The 21,934-nt window shown below is 41.5% G+C and overlaps 1 protein-coding gene across 1 annotated transcript; it reads right to left on the bottom strand.

The window, feature by feature from the left end:
• Window positions 1-587: 587 nt before the first annotated feature.
• Window positions 588-19,134, bottom strand: cpn1 (carboxypeptidase N, polypeptide 1). Its single transcript, XM_084341826.1, has 9 exons — window positions 18,742-19,134; window positions 15,570-15,766; window positions 13,293-13,448; window positions 6,494-6,670; window positions 6,241-6,352; window positions 3,553-3,692; window positions 2,888-2,987; window positions 1,232-1,350; window positions 588-1,072 (listed from the first exon to the last, which is right to left on the bottom strand). Exons 1-9 carry the CDS (start codon window positions 18,974-18,976, stop codon window positions 962-964), a joined length of 1,347 nt encoding a protein of 448 aa, XP_084197952.1. The 5' UTR covers window positions 18,977-19,134; the 3' UTR covers window positions 588-961.
• Between the last annotated feature and the right edge of the window lie 2,800 nt (window positions 19,135-21,934).

Genomic DNA, 21,934 nt, shown 5'->3' with positions numbered 1-21,934 from the left:
TGTGGTACAAGTCTAATATTGAACAGGGTTTCATAGTATTTAAGCTGGTCAAGTAATTGCCAGTGGGTTTGATGAATAGTGGAAAGGTTTCACAATCAGATCTTCATCTGTTTGGACAGCATTCTTTCTCACATTGCTGCTTTTTTTGTCAGGAAATTCAACTTAAAGCACAGGAACAGCCGTGCTTTGCTTAGTTCCTTGTGCAGCAGTGACACCTGCTGTTTGAACACAGTCTGAGAGGACATGCATTTTTTCAACCTGACCAGAAGAGATCTGAAACATCCCACTGACTTTATTTATAGTGAGTTCAATACTTTCATTTACCATAAACATTGAAGTAACATCAGAGTTTAAAACAGTTAATACTTTATCAAACTGCATACATTGTGCTATTTATTGATTTATTCTTCAATGAAATTCTTTGTACTTCTTGTTTGTTTGTTGATTTGCTTTTTGTCCCGTCCTTTAGTTTATGTATGTGTGTTTAGGAGGGATTGGAAAGTTAGGGAATAAAGACATATTACTCATTCAATTGCATTAAAGAGCAAAAAACAGGGTGAATTAAGCAGGGACACAACATCCAGCGATGATAATTAATGACAGCAAAAACATTCCTTTATTTTCACTTTCAGTTTTCATCAAATTAGAGTAATCAAAATCAAAAAAGTCCTTTACAAATACAGGATAGCTGTGTTCATACAAATCAACACTGTTACATAAATACACAACATTTCCTTAATACAGACACACAGTTTATATTTATCAACAAAAAACACAAACAAAAACACAAAGGTTTGAAATACATAATCGTGGGACTACAAAGGTAAAATTACATACATATATCATGGTCAATTATCATTTCCATAATTTGCATGTGTGCGTGGTGTGTATGTTTTTACGTGGGACTGTCAGTATGTGTGTATATAAATGTTTGTGTGTCGCCTGAATTATTGTCCATGTCTCATCTGGGGCCAAGTTTTAAGGGGGACTTGGGAGATGAGAGGTTCTTCTTGCCGTTGTGGGGCTTCACTTTCAGGTTTTGTTTTGGTGCCGGTTTCAAGTAAAAATGAAGCTGTCGGGGTGGAGATGAAGAACAAGGTGTGAGCGGTCGAGAACACACAAAAATGAATCACAGCTGCTTACGATACACGCTTCTTCCACTAAAGAAAGAGGTAAACTGGTGGGTCAGACTGTTGGATTCTTGTTTTATGACATACAGATAGATACACACCTGTATGGCCTCAGCTGGTCCCACTGTGACAGTGCTGGTGGAAGGGACGTAACCTGGGGCAGATGCTGTCACAGTGTAGGTACCTGGTAACAGGAGTCTGAAATAGTCGCCATCCACTCCTGGAGGAGCACACGTGGGAAATAAATGAGAGGTGGAAACATCCAACTAGTATTTAAAATTGTAATTTACACAGTGGTAGAAGAAGTATTCATATCTTTTTAATTAAAGCTACGACAAGGAACTTTAAACACGCTGGGGGACTCCTTAATTTCCAATTTTCCACATTAAAGTGAGTTAACAGGTCTTGGGAGTACTACTGCATATGTGAAAAGTAGTATAAAGCCCTTTGTGGCTCCAGAGGAAGCTGCTTGTAGGTTTTTAAAAGAAAGTAGAATATACGGAATAAGAACATTTCCGAGAACAGTGTTATAGGAGTGCATTGCAACACCAGTGGACTGCTTCTCAAAGCCTGAAGCCTACATTACCCACAATGCAATTTAGCCACTGAGTGACACCACTGGAGGCAATTTATCAGATTTATGCAGCTTCCTCTGGAGCTACAACATACTTTATACTATTTGTTTCACATACGCAGTACTCAGACCTGTAAACACACTTTAATGTGTAAAACTGGTGGTGAAGTTAAAAGTTCCTTGTAGTATTTTAAGTAAAAGTTACAAAACCCAAAGTACTTTATTTACATCAAGTGAGACTATTTAACTTTGGAAAGTAGACAACACAGTCTTCATCTTGTAAATAAAAAGTTGAATTTAAAATAAATAAAATGCAGCTTGACTAAACTCAACATGTGGTCCGGTATGACCAGTAGCGTAAGCTAAGGCTAGCAAATGTTAGCTAACTTTAGGTGGATATTGCTAAGTAAAAGTACCCTCTATTCAGGTGAAACTGCCTCTTTCAAGGATATATTGTTCTATATCATACTATTAGATAATATTACTAATATGTTAACATGTACGTAACATTTATATGTTGTGGTCAACCAAGGTGGGTCCAATTCTATCTGTTTTGGGTGAGTTTATTTTAGTATTTAATAATTCATCAGATTGAATACGCTTCTCATCACAGGATTTTCAATTCTTATGTAATTAGTAACTAAAGCTGTAAATTAAAACATAAAGTAAAGAAGTACAATATGTCCCTCTTAAATGCAGTATAGTATAAAGTTGTATAAAATAACAAAAGTACTTCAGAATGTAAAAAACAGTGCAGATACTCTAGTTTGAATTATTTTCAAAGTGCATTTCCACCATTGGCCACTAGAGGGCAGCATGTTCATTCCAGTGTGAGGGTTGAGGGTTGAGTGCACCTATTTATTTTATTTTGATGATGATTTTTAATTTCTCAGCTATAAAAACAGACTTTTTTCCTACATTGCTGAGTGAACTTTGTGTTTCTTTGACTTCTTCCAAGGAACACAAAGATCTCATTCTGTCTCCACTTTCTGTCTGTGATGAATATTTTCACAACGAGGTTTGAACACTTACCCGGGACATTAGCAGATCATTAACCACAAACCTCACACAGTCACTCACATTTCTTCACGTTGCAGTTAAAGAGTAAAAAATCACCCAGCAAATAACAACCACATGTGTGTAACAATGAACTGACATCCCCTAAATCCAACCCCCTACTCACCGCTGGTCACATCGTGGTTGACGCCGGCCACTGAGACCTCTGCGTTGCCGACTGGGTTGCTGTTTTCATCATACACCATTCCTTTTATCCCATGATGTACCTGAGAAAAGAGAAACAAATGGTGGAATATGTGTTAAAAAAAGCAAATGGGGTATGAGTGACCGTAGATAGGTTTGTGTTTGAATGCTGCATTGATTGCAGGTCATATCAGGCCAAACTGTATTTCCCAAAGCAACTTTCCAAAGCCTCATTAACCTTCTTTCCTCAGTGTCCCTGTGGATTGCAACAGGCCTTTTCAGTATGGTCTGTTTGATCAGCGCTGCAGAAACAGGTAAGCATTTCCCAGCTCCCCCTCAGGGCTTAAGAAACACTATTATTGGCACTACATCACTGTATTTTACCTCAGCAATCTGATAATCTGGGGATAAAAGACATTCTGTCCTCAAACCAAGGCCTCTTTTCATGCTTGGACGGAAGGCAAAAGTCAGCTTACTTGAATTACACTGAATTTCACGCGACTCACTTTATCCAGGGAATCCCAGCCAATATTTACAAGGAGCCAGAAGAAGCAAGAAGCTTGTGTCTGTGGCTGTGTTCGCGTGTCTCGAGTCAAATGACACAACTGTGCTTTGCCGCATAGCGAGTGTGTGTATGTGTGTTCTCACCTGTTCAAGGTATGAAACCAGTGCCTCGCGGTTGCCCAGCCATTCTCTGGGCAGTGCTGATGCCGGAGGAAACTTATCACAGCTCAGCTCCAAGGTGATCTCGAAACAGTTGGTGTACAGGTAGTTGAAGTCCTGCATGCCTGAAACACACAGAGATATGTTTTACTTAAAGGTCCCAGTTGTAGAAAGTGAGACTTCGATGTCTTTTTGATTATAAGAGCACGTCTACGTGCAATGTAAATACTGTAAGTGTTTCAAAACTCTCCAAGGAGAAACTGTGCCTTTAAACAAGCCGTCAGGACTTCTGTAACATTGTGATGTCACAACTATACAATCACCACCCTCAACCTTGTCGCCAGTGCGGCCAATGTTACAAAAACATTGACGGAGCTGATGCAGATACCTGCTTGGCAGTGCCTCCTCAGGCCTGTGAGAGCTGACCAATCAAAGCAGGCCAGGCTTTTCGAGAAGGGGTCTTAAAGTGACAACGTTCAGACAGATGAAGGGTGAATAGACGTGTCGCAGCAGTAAATAATATGAGAAGAATAAGGTGTTTTCTGCACAATAAAGTCTGTAAACATTTTTTGGTAGAAAATAAAAGTATGTACTTGAATATGAGCATAATATGTGACCTTTAAGCTTTCAAGAGAAGAGCTTTAAAACAGGACAAATTTGTACGAATACATTTGTCTGGTCTGTGGTTTATGAAGTCGTTTAAATAGAGCCTTGGTTCGCCTCTAGAAGAGCTTGTTCAGATTTGTAAGGAGTTGATGTGATTTATCATGTCAGCACTTCTAAAAACCACTGTTACACATTTTTGGTCATGTTGGAGTCCAAAGCTTTCACTTCTTTTTTTCATGGTCAAGCATATTTAACCACTTATAACCACTGCATTCTAGTATTTGGACAAACCTTTATGAACATCTTTGAGATGGACTCAGATTAACACAACAACAGAATGGCTTTTTGAGTGTTTGGCTTTGCGACTATGCACCACTTTTCATAGAAACCTAATGCATGTGATGCCAGGAATTGGGAGGGAAAGTTCAAAACTAACCACATAGACCATGACATAACACTTGGCGCAAAAGGAGTTGTTAAAATAAACATAACGTGCTCCCACTAAATACGACTTGTGGGCGTTTTCGTCCAATTCAAAAGCTTGCATGACTCAACCGAAAAAGCTCAACAGATTCACATTCCAAGAAATAATCCAGACCAGCCCAGACCGGGATTTAAAGATCAAAGTAGTGGGTACTGTTATTGTTGCAGTTACAGATTAACTGAGCTGAGATCAAATACATGCCCAGACAATTGGAAGAACTTGGTGTACTGTAGCTTCCAACAGCTCTACAGCAAAACATTACCACCAAGTGTTCATCAAACCCAAGTTTCCCCTAAATCATAAACCAGAAAATGGGAGGATCAAGACTTGCATGCTTGTGCCTATACTCATATAACTCCTAATGGCCTGTAGGTGACTAATGCCAGTGAATAACAGAGTATTAAACCGATTCCTAACAACAGATTCAGTGCACACAAAAATTAAAAAATAAACCTCAATGTATTTTTATGTATATAATTGGCAGTAGATACAGAATTGACATACTGGATGACACTTGACCAAAAATAAATTCAACACACCGAGAGTTAGGGCTGCGCGATTAATCAAAATACTATGAAAATCGCAATAAGCGCAAAATCCAAATCGGAGAAGTGTGCAAATTTTTTTGATAAAGGTAAAATGTGAGAATATAATATTAATTAATTATGCTTTCATTGGTGTATTATCACCGGAAACTAAGAATCCTGCCACTAAATCCCACACACTTGATCTTTAAGGGACTGAATAATTTTCATACAGCCCCTAAGTTTGCATGTTGCGTCTTCCACACTTGAGCAGATAAGCTGAGGGGTCAGTGCAAGTGCAGCTGTTGGTGTGCAGGGGGTGAGGAGGTTAAAGGGAAGAGGAGAGCACTGAGGCCTCAGAAAGTGTCACAGAGTTCATGACGACACCGGGACGGCTCGCCTTGTAAGCCCCTCGAGGCATGTCATTCATGCTGAAGGCTCTGCCAGTGCCTGCCGTCGTTCGTGTAGGTGGCCGTGTCTTTTTTTGGAAAGGGAAGGATCAATGGACATCATCCAACCCATTGGAATTTTGCATGTAAACAGGGAACTGCTTTGCATATGGAGGTAGTGAGTCATTGCTGTGCTTTACGGCGCTGATAGAGAAATTCAGCGGGATCCTTTCCAACAGGTAGTCCTGACCTGCCTTCGCCTGTTGTGGCTGTTAAAGTTCATCACTGCGTCTGAGGTGATTTATGCTTGACGCATCCACAGGTGTCCCGGGGATGTCAGCACGGCCAAAGTAACGTCACACCATCAGACGTGCCTGTGCATAATTTTTTTTTTTCCTCAGGACGACAACGGCATGACCCTGAACCTGATATTCTTACTAGTCGATCAGAGGTAATGATTTCACCACCCTGGGAAAGTAAAAAAAAACGTGTTTGCATCCTGCGTGGCGGGTTTCAGCCTGTCCGTGCTGTGTTAGGCCCACACACTTTCTTTTGTTTCTTCCCAGTTCACCGTTCTGAGGAAGAGTATCTCTAAAATTGATCATGATGTGATTCCAGTGGAGTTAAAAGTGTTTTTAAATGGCAGTCTTAATGTCAGGTTTTTGCTTACCTTTGGACAGAGAGTACCAGCTGGCCCCGTTTGTGATCCCTTCATCAAAGAAGTCCCCACAGTTCCAACCTTTGTGCATCCAGCTGTGAGCGTACGAGTAGGTCCTCGCCAACTGACATCACACACAAATGCGCCCGATCATTCAAATGTTTTCATGCACGCACACACACACACACACACACACACACAGCAGACAGCGATGAGGTCAGATGTGTCTAATGTCTGGAAGGAATTTCTTTAATCTGCTGCACACCTTTCTGAAGATTTTGTCATCTGGAGTGGCTGCGTATGTTGTCCTCCCTCGAATGCGAGGATCTCTCGACTTGTCGAAGGGGTAATTGGCCACCACGGCTCCTCCGTGGAGATTCGCTGACAGGATGAAGTTGTAGTTTTGCATCCATTTTATGACTGCCATCGTCTCTGGTTCGACCTGTGGAGGATATCCAACGAGAAACTTAGCCGATATACAGGACTTCATAATTGGCATAATTCGCTCAAATTTAGTCTTTACGTACTTTCCGAGACCTTAAATTAAACTCTCCGATGCACTCTTTCCCAAAGCCTGTGAGACCTACTGTATATTGTCTGGTTACTGATATTATGACACATCACCTTCACTTCAACCCCCACTTTTCCCAAACAACAGTGAACTGAAGACATCTGGTTTCCTTTTCACCCAGAACCTCTGGCCTCTGCCTGGCTGATTAACTAGGCAAATCCTCATTTTCTCTTCTTGAGCACATGCAAGTGTTTTCTCTGTGATTTTGTTTTCTTCTTTATGCTCTTTAGGAAACCATAGCTAGTGTTGTAAGAGGTACCCAAACGTCATACTTGAGTAAACGTAAAGGTATCATGTAAAAATATTACTTAATATAACTCACCCATATGAATAGTACTTGAATAGAAGTCTTAGAAGTATTTGATATCAAATGTACTGTGTTTGATTTTCATATTATGATACTTTTTAAACGGCTCCATATTCCAACATTCACTGTTATACAGTTACTACTCTAGTAGTAAAAGAGAAAAATATATTTTCTGGTATCCCTGCCTACTTTATCCAATCAGGATAGAGAACTCCGTAAAGAGGCGGTCCTGTCCGCTTGGATAACATACAGAAAGCAGGAGCCTCCTGTTCTGGTAGCTACACCGGCAATGGAGGAACAGGAAAAGCTACAGTACCAGTTCAAGTGCTCCAGCAGAAAAAAAAAAAAAAAAAAAAAAACACTTGTAGAAAAGAGAGACAAAGAGAGCTGCCTGGAAAAAGGACGTCGAGCAAATGTGGAGGGAAGGGACTGCTAATTGCTAAATGGACAGGAATTTAGTAATGTAGTGGAGTGAAAAGTACAATCTTTGCTTCTCGAGTGTAGTGAAGCGGAGGTATGCAGTAGCAGAAAAGGAAATAATCAAAGTACAAGCACAGTACTTGATTGCACAGACGGTGACTTAATTCCTCAAAGTATCCTCTGCCTTTCTCAAGCCCATACAATAATTCCTCGTGGTACACTTCAGTATATGCGTCAGCATATTTCATTTTATCTTAAAGAGGCTCTATGTAACCATTTGTAGCAGTTCACATGTATTAATCACTATTTTATTGGCCGTATGTGAGTGGATTGGAACACAACGTGAAAACTGAGACCTTCCCCGTCTCTCTCGGTTGTCCATTCCAGCCTGTAGACGATTTGCTGACGTTATTTAATGCTGCTGGACTGTGGATTTCTTTGGATTTCTGTGACAGTTTTCTGCAGTTCTGCAGTAGATGTAACAATACGCGCGTTCCCGAGTGCCTCGTCTCAGTGCGTCCTTCTGCACAGAGCAAAAGTAGCAAATGTTAGTTTAGAAATAGAGTCTGCTACGGTATACGGATGACTGGCTTCCAGCACAGAGATCCACAGAGCCCCTTAAATTCAAATAATAATGATTTCTGTGTTTGAGCCTGAAATTCATGGTTAAAGGAGCTGTAGGGTGTTACTTCTACTGCAAATGTACAGTATGCACTTTATCTAACATAGTGATCTGTTAGTCCCAATGCCTTTAATGTCAACATATTGATAATGAATGCATCTCATTCTGCACGCACAGGACCTGCCACACACCTAACCCGACAGCATCTCTCGTGCAATCCTACAAACCTTTAAATTCCACTTTTAGGCTGCCATTTATCTTCTCCGTCAGAGCCAACTATCCTCACACACTCCCCGCCATATATCATGCACGGAGACAAGGAGCAATACCTCTCCTTGAATAAGGTATGCGGCACAATAAACACAGGCCGGCTCAGCTGCAGGATAATCAGGCCTAGCAGAGACTGCCGGCCTTGAACGCAGCAGTCGTCGCCAAGAAGTGGGACTTCTGTTTGAAAGGACTGGGCAGGTGTTTATTGACTGTGGATCTTTATATACACTCGTGCATGCTTTGAAGTCAGAGCTGTCACCGTGGTGTAGGGTTACATTACGAAGGACACACTGCAATCACACCTCAGACAGGAAGAGTAGCGTGACGGCTCGAATGTACTCATTCTGGATCAATCAGCGGTTCAATGACAGACAATTCAAGGTTAGAATTCATGATTATAAAGGAATGTCTGACGGTTCCTCAGTGTCCTTCACACTTGGTAAACTTATGTGAGCAGACTCTGGGAGTCTGGAGGTACAGATAAGACGAGCCTTGACCAGACTCCAGACTCCCATAATAATAATCAGCTAAGAGACGACATTGATCGAGAGTCGTACACAAACATTGTCTGGCGCCTGTCGGGGGACACGATTACATGAGAATCTGTGTGACGGTATGAGAATGTATCTTCTCTGTCGACAGATCTGTGTTTGCATTAAAGGGGTTCGATGTAGCAATTTGCAGCAGTTTACTGTGAATGTATCAATCACTTCTTTATTGGCTGTACGTGAGTGGATTGTAATGTGAAAAATGAGGCCTTCTCAGTCTCTCGGTCGCCTATGTAAACCTGTGGACGACTTGTTGAAGGATGTGGCTGTATGAACCTTCTCGAGTGCCTCCCTCCGCTCCGCTAACGGAGAGCTACAGTAGCTGACGTTATTTCAGAAATGTTTTCAACTTAATTTACTAATCTAGTTAAGTTACGTCACAAACATAACGTAACATAGGTATGTTTGTAACTGAAGTTTCAGCAGTAACGTAGTTATTTGAACCCAAACCATGATGTTTTCCTAAACCTAACCAAGCAGTGTCTTTGTTTGAACCTGACAAAACTGTGATTGTATGAAGAAGATCCAGTACAGCAGTCTCTGTTACGCTGCAAAAGTAAATTTGTTTTGGGGACGATGGTATAAGCTTTGGGAGTCACTGGCAATCAACATATTCAGTCGTTTTTGAATGAGGATGCAATGTCTCCTGGTGCAAAGTCGGCTTTTCTTCGGAGGCTGTGTACATTTCTTAGAAAAGATCCTGCTGACAACCTGTGGTCAGTGGAAAACTTAAAAAAAAAAGTTATTATTCTTGAGGAGAATTAACCATGAACAATTGCAAGTACACTGAGAGACTCTGAGACCAAAACAAGCATGTTGGTTGACTAGTTTATTACAAGATTTGATCATTAAAGTTATGTTTTTTAATCTACAGGAATTAAAATAGACCCGTGTAGTTTCTTAAAATAGTTTTTCCACCTTTGTATTATTTTGTTGAACAGACTGAGATTTTGTCTTTTATTAAACTCATTCCTCATCAGCTGGCTAATTAAAATGTAGCATGGCTGAGCCTGCAGGCGAGCACAGGGGCCTGTGGCTTCACGTAGCCCGTGAGAATGTAATCCTGAGCGCCATGAATGAAGTATCTGTAACAGTGGCACAGTTACTCTTTTGTGTTTGCCTTTCAGGAAGCAGCCATGTGGGTAGACGGCCAGCCTGCGACTGGGAGGACCAGTGTTTTAGTTTTCTCTACACATTTGCAGCCCAAGAACTGGGAAACAGAAAAACGTAAAAAAAAATAATTTAAAAAAATCAAAGGCTGCCTCTTGCTTGGGAATGAAACTACTGTAATCATATGTAATGGAAAACATATGATGGTGTCACAACTTCTCTATAATGTCATACCTTGTCAAACTCTGTTTACAAGAGCTAGAGAGGAAAAAGACCATCCTCCCCTGTTTGTCTTGAAAAGTATCTCAATGATACGTTTTCTAAATGCAAATGTGTGAAGATTTGTGATTCCTTATAGCTGCAACTTCACATTGATAACATTGATTCATGCAGTAATAGACACTGGGGCGTATCGCAGCATGGACATTTATTATTATAATATAATACATATAATAAATATCTCTAGTATATATCATATTATTTAAATGCATTTTTTACATATACATACATGCATATCAAGGGAATTAATATATAAATAACTGAATAAATAAATAAAACCTTTAATATCAAATATTTTGCTCTAGAAAGGGTTTATTATTATTTCTTGTCATTTTAATGACTTTACAATGTGTATGACATCATTAATATATAACAATATAAGATTGTAAATAAATAAATAAATAAATAAATAATACATTTAAGACCTAATTTCTACTCTAAAAAAGTTTGATTATTTCTTGCCAGTTTGGTTGCGTGACAAAGTCTATGGCGTCATTTATTTTGACAGATGATGTCATTTAATAACACTGTCTGTTAACATTGTCATTGCATAATTAAATAATATTATGCCACACTCAAGTAGTGTACTTAGGTACAATTTTGATGTACTGTGGTGTTGATTACTTGAATATTTCCATTTTTTGTTACTTCATACACTCATTGTACTTTTTACTCCACTACATTTATTGGAGAGCTTTAGCAACTAGTTACTTTGCAGACAGCATGCTGCATCAGTTAAATTAATCTATTCTTTTTTATCTGTATTTATCTGTATTGTATGAGTGACTTTCACTTTTACCAGAGTAATATTTTAACCCAATATCTTTACATAAGTATGACTTTTGGGTCCTTTTTACAACGCTGTTCATCTGGTTAATATTGTTGCAATGTGATGGAAACAAACTGTCATATATATTTTACTCTATTTTACTTCGAATGCTTGGAGGGATGTTTCATTATATTTTCATGGTTATTATCCACCCGTGGTTTAAAGCAGCACTAAAGGGCAGACCAATTTAGAGAGAAACCTCAAACAGCAGCCCTTTTAGTGTCTGTTGAAGATGAGTGCAGACGAGACGCCCCCCGAGGATCTGACCTTATTACTTAAAATGTACTTTTCAGCCGACTATTAGCAATAGTGTGACAGCACACTCTCTCATCCTTCCCTTCTTTCTACATTTCACACTGCAGTGAGCTCAAATAATGAGTGCTGGTGAACTGCAGTAGAGTCACCCAGAGCAGAAGTGTGTCTCCACTACAGCCAATCTGAGCTCAATGCATAACAATAGCATACTTTTAATAAATGGTACAGTCTATCCCCTCAAGGGTCTGCTTGTTATCATTTTTAATCTACAGGATATGCAATTGCATGTATGTAACTTTAGCAATATTTTGATGCACTTGAACGTTACTTTTGCACGATACTGCGCTACATTTATTCGACAAATATAGTTACTAGTTACCGAGTTACTTTTACGGATTAAGATTCTACGTTTTGCTTTTAATAGCCTTCTCTGGGTTAATTTAGCTGATAACACTTAAGTAGGATTTTAAATGCAGGACTTTTTACTTGTAATGGAGTATTTTTAGATTGTAGTATTGGCATTTTTTATATGTTATTATAGGGGCAGGGTTAGGGTTGGGGAATAACAAAAGTCTGTCGTCATCAGAAAAATCATAGAGGTTGAAATGAAAGAGGCTGATTAGGCAACATATATACGTTTGTTGGTAGGTGGCGACCTCTAGCGGCTGTAGTTATTATTACAACTGCAAAGGAGGAAGTGAGGAGAGACGTTACAGAACTAATGTAGTGTTTTAACGTAGTGTATTAACCCAAACCACAATGTTTTCCTGAACCTAACCAACTAGTTTTCTTGACCTAACCAATCAAATGTGTTCCTTCTCATATTTCCAAACGTATTTATTAAGTCTTTAACGGATTTATTCTTTTTTATGGCATTCTCAAGACTCCACACTTCTACCTAACTAAAAGATCTGAGAGTACTTCTTCACTACTGTGTTATACAGACTTGGCAATGAGCATGAGAATTTGAGTGAGATCACAGGTTTGTCAGCTACGTGGCGAGTCAGGCAGCACCTCAAGGTAGCAGGTAACATCTGAGCTCTGAGGCCGCAGAGTAGGTCAGTTCGTATTTGTCACTGTGGTGACGAAAAGACAAAAATGTTTAGCTGAAGCTGAAGTCTTTATATACAGTACGTATATCTTCTCAGGTCGTCAGGATTGCGAGAGCTGACTGTATGCCAACTTTTATGTCCTTTAAAATCGTCAAAGCTTGTTCTGAGCCTGAGATTAATCTCCTATGCTCCGCAAAGATTCATATTATCCGTGAAGGTTGTACTGGATATTTTCAGTTATGCTTTTGTCCCTGAGTTCGAACGACTTAGGCTGCCATTTTGCCCGCCTGTTTCATATTGCAAAGACAAAGGAGAGCGGCCTCTTTCTGACCCAGAAGAAAAAAAACACAGTTTATATGAGGAGGTATAGGTTTTAGCGTAAGATAAGCAAACACAGCCATCCAAACGGGTCAGACTATACATTCACGCATAAACATACACAACACAGACGGCCTACCGAGCGATTTACTGGGTCTGCGTGATGTTTAAATTTAAAGGCCAGTTTCTTTTTATTTCTCAAAAAGCTCAGCTGGCAGTGGAATCTGATCCAGAACAAATCTCACGCGTTCGTTTATGTCAACATAACTTAAAGCCAAGATAACTCAGCTATGTTACAGTTGCTCATTATTCAAGTCCATATTCAAACACTGCACACACACTCACACCAGCATGAGAAACGTATTCATCCATCTTCCTGTCCGCCTCTCTCTCTCTCTCACCCACATAAGCACATACATGTATTTTCACACGCTGATAAATGGTGTCTTGTGTCTCCGTTGCCGTTTATCCGGTAGCACTGACCTGTTGCTCCCAGTTGTCTGGCAGGGGCAGGTGGTGGTTACGTCCGTTGGTCTTCTCGTAGTAGTACATGAGCGCGTTCAGGTCTGGAAAGTTCCGGTTCAAATCGATTTCCCTGGAGTTCCCTCGACCCACCAAGTAGCCGTTGAACTCTGGACCCTGTTGACCCGCACACAAAACGTCACGCTCTGTTAAGTCGCCTTGTTTTTTCCCTGTAGAGCGAGTGAATTATTTTGGCTTCTATTCAAGCTCAGAATTCAAATTGCTTGGAAGCAGCAAAGGAGAGCTGGTTTGAGTATTACACAAACTGCCCAGGCAATCTGCGGTGCAACATCCGTAAATCATTTTCCATTTATTTATTTTTTTTCTGGATATGACATTAAATTCACAATGACTTCTTTGTTTTCCTCGTAATCCGAGCTCCATTCCTGCCCAACAACCTTTAAGGGATGTTAAGAATACTATTGGATGGATTGCCATGCAATTTGGCGAAGGCGTTCATGTTCCCCAAAGGATGAATTCTAATGACTTTGGTGAACGCTTGACTTTTTCCACATACCGGAATAAATATTACTTACTCATCAGTTCTCAGCCGCACTTTAATTTTATCGTGCTAACACGCTAAACTCACAGTAACCGAGTAATAGTAAACATTATACCTGCTATACATGTGTTATAGCATTGTTGTTGTGAGCATGTTAGCAGGCTGACGTTAGCATTTAGCTGAGCACAGTGTATCTCATATCGCAGTGTTAGTGTTGTTTCTTGTTCCATGATGATTCATGTTGTTCTTGTGTTGGTGTTGTTCCTGGTTTGGACTTGCGAAACAGGGACAAAGTCCTTATTTGCTATGTTCAGAACTCTCACTCACAGGGTTTACTGTATATCCCCAATTGGAACATATTGTATTGTTCACTTATTACTTTTACACCAAGTTTACTTATTATGTTCCATTTCTTTTCAGTTTTCTGTTGCTGTTTGGTTTGTTTAAGGCAACAAAAATACTTGGTTAGGCTCAGAATTGACTCCTTTACAACATTTAACGTGTGTTTTGAAGGACAACTTCTCCCATGTGCATATTTTTCTGGTCTTTTTTCCCGTGTCGCAATGCAATGACGTTCCAAAAACACAATTGGTCGATTGCAAAAATGAAAATTCAATCATTTTGCTGTGAAGCTCCAGGAACAACACCAACATGCGGACATCAGATTGTGTGCCTAACTACAGCCTCACATAGCCGGTAGCACGGCTGTAGACTCTTACTCAGAGTTAGTTGGAATTTTCTTCCTCTTTCCCCACCTGACTCCAAAAAGCACCTTTTACGAGTTTCGCTTTTAAAAATGACTTTTTCTTTACTGACTGTAAGGCCAACATGCGCTTCAGCTTTCTCTTTCTTTTTGACATCGGGAGCCTTTCCAAAAGATGATTTGTTCCTAAATAGGGAGGCTCTTCTTGGATTTGCTCAGTATTTCCATGCAGGCTTATACACGACTCTCTGACAAAAAAAGAAAAGAGCTGAGAAGAACTGAAAGAACTTTATATGGAAGCACTTAAATCTTGGATTCTGTGACAACATGGACAGGAAAAACAATATTTTTGTTGTTTTTCCTCAAAAGCGCAGTCTGGGAACCCGAATCAACACAATGCCGGTCAGGATGCTGGAAAATGAAGCAGCCTTTCCATTGTTCTCCAGATGCTGCAACATCTGTTGATGCAGCAGCAAATTATAGTGCGGCGTGCATGTGCTGTCTGAGTGGCAAAAAGAGAGACTGTCATGCGCGACTGCCCTCCTCAGGACATGTAATTAGTCTCAGAGAGATTGTGTGGCTACACATGTGGGTGTGTTTGTGGTAAAGGGGGTAAGCATGTGTGTCTGTTGTTTCACAGCCCATATAATTACCCCCAGCAGAGAGGTAGGGGCACGCTCAAGGAGCTGATAGATGGGATTATTACAGATATTGGCAAACAGTAGAAGATTTAATTATATTTAAGTGTTTTTGGCTTGTTGCTTTAATTTAATGGATATAAACACAAACACATACCTGATGGGGTTGTGTGGTTGTCCTGATTTAATTTGCAGGTGGTAAGTTTTCCTGAGAGACCTTAAAATTTCTAACATTTCCACTGGCAAGAACGCAATCTAGAAAAAATGTGGAAACTTTTTCTCCACAAGTGGCAAATGATTGCTGAAGAAAAACAGACAAAGGCATCCCGGTGGGAGAATATCCCTGGTTTTCTTTGTGCACGGGGAGCTCACATACATGTCAGGGTGTACATTACCTGTCTGGCAGCCACCTCGTAGCCGTCCGGGTTCATGGAGGGCAGGATGTGAATGCGGGTGTCATGGATCAGCCTCATGATCCGCTGGTTTCCAGCTCGATACTCCTCGCAGAGGAACTGGGCGAGCTTAATGAGCAGCTCACGGCCGAGCACTTCGTTGCCGTGCATGTTGCCCACGTACTTGAACTCCGGCTCCACTGGGGAGGAAGTGGAGAGGTGAAGGAGGACATTAGGTCAAAAAGCCACACACAGCTGCCAAGCGTGACATTTAAAATGACTGCCTGAGCATGCTCACGCATACATATATGAACACACTCACTACATGAAAACACGGAGAAATTTAATAGGTAGGCTGTCTTTTTTTATGTTTTTAATTCAACCCGAGAGTTTTTATGAGTCTTTGTCCCAGCACGTTGAGTCTCTAAATGTTACAGGTTGTAAATTTGAATTTATCACTCCATCACCTGATTAAAAAAGCAACTCCACTCCACTGTAGTCATAAATGGCACTTAGCGGATAATGGCAGATTCAATTTCACTTCATTTACCAAGATACTCTTGAGTCAGCTGCTTTAAAGACATCATCATTAGGCCGCCTGAGTGAGAGCGAGGGGAATGAGATCGTAAACAGGAAACAATGGAAGTCTCTTAGTGAGGTACACTGTGCTGACTTTTCATCGTACTTTTGTGATAAAACTATTCAAATATTTATCTGTGGGTTCTCAAGATGGCGGCTCAAAAAGAGGTTGGGTTTAGCTATGCTGGTGCGCCACAATTTTTCTAAATTATAACCTACCAATGTCACATTTCGCAAACTATTGCAAGTGTAAAACACGTAATGAGTATTAAGAAGTACTTTTTTAGGCAGTCCGACAATACGTCGCAGAGAAGAAACCCAAAATCGGAGAGGTTCTTAGCTAACAAGCTAGTGAGGAAGCTAACGCAGGAGCTAACGTTAGCACACTTGAACTAGCGCTTCAGGAGGCAGTCTCTGAGATTACAGTTAAAATCGGCAAAGTCACCAATGAGAGAGTTGGGCCTCCATCAGACAAATACAACGTGAAGAGCTTGGCAGTCTTATTAGCTTGGTGGCTTCTAGACGTCGTTACCTCGCAGCTGTGTTCTCATCGCTTAACCACTTGAACTTAAACGACTTCCCGTGTCGTAATCTGGAGCTTACGAGTTGTATTTGAAGGCAGCAATAGATGAGGAGTGAGCTACAGATGTCTGGGAAGCTCACTTTTTAAACTCCACAATCCACAGACCGACTCATCTGACGTCACTTGAGGCAAGACAGCAACTTTTTCAGATTTCCAGTTGTACTCCCTAAATACTCACTGCCAGCCCCCTGTTGTGCATGTTCTAGATATTTTCCTGCTCCAACACACCTGATTCGAATGATCAGCTCATCATCAGGCTCTGCTGAAGCCTGATAACGACTCATTCATCTGGAGCAGGGAAACATCTAAACCATGCACAGCAGGGAGCCCCAAGACCGGGATCATGTGTTACATTAAGCACGGGTGCTGGGTTTTGTTGCACATGAATTCAACTTTTCATTTGACAAAGGAAGATTGTGTCTTTAAAAACGCACTCACCTTAAACTAATTACCTTAATGTCTTGACATTACGGTCTCGATAAGACAAAGGTGAGGAGAGTGAGTGTGATGACGACTGATTGGATTATTTGGATAAGATCATCTTGCATTCCTCTGGGTATCTGTCACTGATTGGGTGAGCCACCTATCCAAACAGTCTCCCTCTCTGTGAAGGGTTCCCTCCTCTCAGGGGTCCCTTCATTAATCACTGCAGCAGCATTGATAGAAGCCCCGAAACACTACAGCTAGACACAGCTACTGACCGGAAGCTAAAATAATGCCGTCTTGTGCCCCTTACCATTCAATTTAACACTGAATATGCTGCATTATTGTGTTCGTTTGCGTTTCTGTTGTTCACGAGAAGAAGTAAGTGTAGGTTTTTTGGGGGTGGGGAATCGCAGGGGTGAGCAGATACTTCCAAATTTATGAACACCCTTCACTAATTGCTTCAGGCACCCAAATGGCAGCTAGGCTCCTGCAATTCACCTCCTTTTCTTTAACACGGGGCCAACTGGCCTCAGGTTCAGAGAACAGTGTTGGCTCTATAGCGTGCAGCTTTGAAAAAAAAAAAAACACACACACACACTCAGCAGCATGTAAAAGATGTGAACTTCCTAAAGAGTGCAGGAGGGTTGACCCAGACAAGACCTCAGGTCACTCCCCACCGTGAAGTGCACGGTTCCTGTTTTTCACCATCGGTCATCTTGCAACAGAACAGGCACACATCCTTCTATTCTACTGAAGGAAGCCCCTACGTGTGCGAATGTAGATAAAAATGCAAGCTCAGCCATGGCCAAAAAAGCATTCCCCTGCAGTTGTCAAGCTTTTTATTTCCCCAAAGAGCCGCCGTTAATAATGCAAGGATGGAAAAATCTTCATGACCCCTTGGCCGGCCCACGGCGAGGTTATGATTTTCCAATTTGCAACCGATATGCAAAATAAACACCTGGAGAGCTGATTCAGTAGTCGAGAGTAGGAGGGGGGAAACGAGCAGAGCTTTCGCAAGAGTGGGTTCAGGGTTAGAGCCTTGTTGACTCAAAGTGAACTTCTGTGTCATCGGCTCAGCTTTGAATAACACCGCACACTTTGTCAGCGGTTGGATGTCAAAAATTGAAATGAATCGCAGATGTTCTTTCACTTTTTTTGCCTTTTGTTTTCCACAGATTACCGTCTCTGATGTTTATCAAAGAAGCCAGCTTGGAATAGCTCCTCATTTTCCTCTTCACTGTTAAAGCCACGCAGTAAATCAGCTAAATCGAAAAGCTTGCATTTCATCTCCTTGGGAAAAAAAAAAAGTAGAAACAGAGCCCCCACAGACTGCTCTGTCTCCTGCCAGCTATGCTCTCACTCCCCACAGAAAGAAGTGCAAAACAAATGGGCAGCCAGTGACAGGGCCTGTGCATTGAGATCCATTCAACTTCAGAGAACTGTTGCGAAAAGCCGAAAAAGTTTCAAAAAACGGGAAAAAACCTGAACTCGCGTGAACTGACTCTCGCATGGAATTCGCTGTACTTGCTCCACTACTCTGGATCTCAACACACCATGCCCATCCACACTGAATCAGGTGTTACTCACATGTTTCATGGATGCCCGGGTTATCACTGAGCTCCAGCACGTAGAGGTGGCGCCCCTCCACGCTGCGCCCGATGCTGTAAATGCGCGTGATGTAGGGGCATTCGCTCTGCACTGCAAACATCGCTCGCACCATGTCCTCGTAGCGGTGATGCTGGAAGTCCGAGCCGCGCGCCGGGAGCCCCATCAGCCCCAGCAGGAGAGCGGCGAGCCAGGGGAGAGTCCACGCCTGCTGCATGGTCCCTCAGCCCGGAGACGTAGAGAAGGAGAAGAGACTGCCTGCAACTATGCAAAACACTCACACACTTCCAGTTTATCTCCTCACACACCAAACATACTGCTTGCTCTTTTTCCTTTCTTGCCCTCTTCTTTCTCTCCCTCTGCCTCCTCCCACATAACAGTCCTCCTCACACTGAAGAGCAAGTAAGGACAGCCCCCTGCTCCTTCTTTGTCTCACTCTCCTCCTCCAACAGCTGCTTCTCTCCCTCTCTCTTTCCCTTTGGGTCCTTGTCAAGTACATGCTACTTGCTTTATTGGCGCTTAGAAAGCTTCTGCTTCAAGGAGTTTCGCCCCACAGCCCCCTCGGCTCTCGGCACACACAATCTGAATTTCATTCTGTCTCTGAGACACTCGTTTTTCTGTCCCTTTCTTTGTCTCCAACTCTTGTTGTGTACTCCCTCCCTGGGAAAGAGGGGTTGTTTCCACGGCACTGCTCTCCCCAACCCCTGCAGCCCTCAATCATCCATTCATTAACTCTTAAGTCAACACACAACCCCTGTGTGTGCGTCGGTGTGTGTGAGCGTGCGTGTGCGTGCATGCACGTGTGCCTGCACTCCTCTGATGAATCAGTGTGAGGGCTCTTTCGCAACCTTTGCACTGGTTTTGTTGCTCTGTTTCCTCAAAGCAGCATTCACACACACACACACACACACACACACATTAGGAAAACGTGCAAGTGTATGAATGCACACACATGCGAGAAGCGACCAAATGCTGCAATTAAACTTCTAAAAGACGCAGGTTGATGCCAAGACACATGCACCCCCCTCACAAACACACACACACACACACACACACTCACTGCAGAGTGTGCAAGGGGTGCTGTCAATCAAACCCGCAGGATAAAAAGAGGAGCTTTTCCTTCGCAGAAAATTGTGCAATTGCATGTGGAAGTTTCATGAAAGAGAGAAAGAAAGGCAAACGTGAAGCAAGAGAAGGAGTTGCAGATGGAAAATTGAGCAATAGAGGGCTGGAGAGGAAGGAGAAATGTCATAAAAAGGTACAAAGATGGAGAAGGAAGCAGGAGATGAAAGAGGCTGCCTCTCTGTTATTGATTTTCCTCAAAATGTAAAGCTGAAACTGCTCCTCGCATTTACACATCACATGCCATCAATGCCCTTTTAACCGACGAGCCAAAGTCAACCAGGGACCGCTTTGGTCCTCGTTGTGTTTCTTCTTCTTCAGTGTTTACATCTGGTGCGCCTCAAGGCCCCGCTCGCCAGTCCCGTTCACATCTCACTGCCATGCCAACATGCAACCTTCAGTTCAGTGGAACGATCCTGGCAAGGTGCAAAAATAAAACATGATTGTTGAGCAAAAGCTAAATGTCCCAAAGAAAAATATCCCTCAGCGAGCCACTTAAAAAGGATGTTTCTCGTCACCGGCCCTGAACTGTTGAGAATAGAGACAAAACACCAGCCGTACAGTCGAATTTTAACCTCGAGTGACTTCGTAACCAGACGGGAACGCTGAGGATTAGCAATGTTTTCTATTTAACTTGGAGAGTTTTGCAGGAATCTTTTATATCGCCCTGTTCTCATGTCTAACTTGCTAAAAAACTTTTACATGTGGTTTCCCTGCAGCAGTCTCACGCACCAGCTATTAATGTGTCAGTGTCCATAATCATTCCTGACAAAAGCAAAAGTGTCAAGTTTAAGGATTATGTGATCCACACTCATGCAGATGCATTATTGTTATGCTTTCAAAGACTCTGGAGGGCCACATATTGTAGGAAAATGCCATCTGGTGGACGTAAGTGGTGCTGCAGACACAGACACAGTAGCCACGCCGGGTGATTTGTATTATCACGTGTAAACCTGTAAAATCAGCCACTGTGATCCAGAAAAGCTTTTACAGGAAGTAAATAAAAAAAACTTTATACCTTGGTTGAAGAGTTCAGCTTATGCGATCCATGTCACAAATCCCATGTGTGCATGATCAGACGTGTCTTTCTCCTGTAGTGCAGAGGGAGAACAGAGAGGTAGAAGAGAGTTATTGTTAAATCATGAATGAAAAAAAGTAGCCTATAGGAAAACAATGACAACTTTAATTGATCTACATTTGCTCAAGACAACATCTTCACCAATTTTTTTTAAGTCAGCGATGTTCCTCGTTGTTGAGAGTAACTAAGTGCATTGACTCTACTTACAATTTTCTGAGTATTTCTATTTTAGGCTGCCTTATACCTGTAATCCAATACAGTGGAGGAAATGTCTCAGAGGAAATTGATGCAGTATTTTTGCATTATCAATATAGACGTATTTGGTCAAAAATATTGTGATATTTGATTTTGTCGCCCTGTCCTAGCATTTATGAAGTGCTTATAGGTCGGCCTATACATCATGTATCATGCTATAGCTCAAACAGATCTTTCTAATATCTTTTCAATGACAAATTGTCCAGCCCTATAACAGCAATAAAATAATATGATAAAAATAATAACACGGTGCACTGGAAGAGGCCTTTCTGCAAAATCTGTAATTTGACTTTTGATAGTTAATGTAATTTTTTTCTAATAACACCTAGCCTACAAAGCCTACTTTTGCTTACAGCAGCTGTAAGCATCGTTTAAGCTAACTTCCTGTTCATTTGCAGTTAGCTTTCCCCTCCCTCTTCTCTATGACAAGCAGGCAGGACCGCCTCTTTATGGCGGTCTCTGTCCTGATTGGATAAAGTGGGCAGGGATACCAGAAAATGTCTTTCCTCTTTTACTGCACGAGCAGGTGGAGGAGACACATGGGCCACGACAAAACACTCTATAACAGTGATGACTGTTGGAATATGGAGCTTCTCAACACTTATTTTAATAACATAAAAATAAAAAAATCACTTACAGCAGCTTTTAGTGAGATTTTCACTTGCAATATAGTATTTTAATAACGTGTCATTTCTACTTATATCTAAGCGGAGTCCCTCT

Source organism: Pagrus pagrus (genome assembly GCF_965226575.1).
Source record: "Pagrus pagrus genome assembly, chromosome: 21".
NCBI classification, from domain to species: Eukaryota; Metazoa; Chordata; class Actinopteri; order Spariformes; family Sparidae; genus Pagrus; species Pagrus pagrus.
This window is presented reverse-complemented; position numbering and strand designations above follow the sequence as displayed.

Bases quoted from the DNA above. Each gene is read 5' to 3' on its own strand.
- cpn1 (XM_084341826.1), bottom strand. From the start codon at position 18,976: ATGCAGCAGGCGTGGACTCTCCCCTGGCTCGCCGCTCTCCTGCTGGGG. The intron at 6,671-13,292 runs GTCAGTGCTACC...TATCCTCCACAG, and splicing joins CAGACAACTGGGAGCAACAG to GTCGAACCAGAGACGATGGC. The intron at 6,353-6,493 runs GTGTGCAGCAGA...GTGTGATGTCAG, and splicing joins ATGACAAAATCTTCAGAAAG to TTGGCGAGGACCTACTCGTA.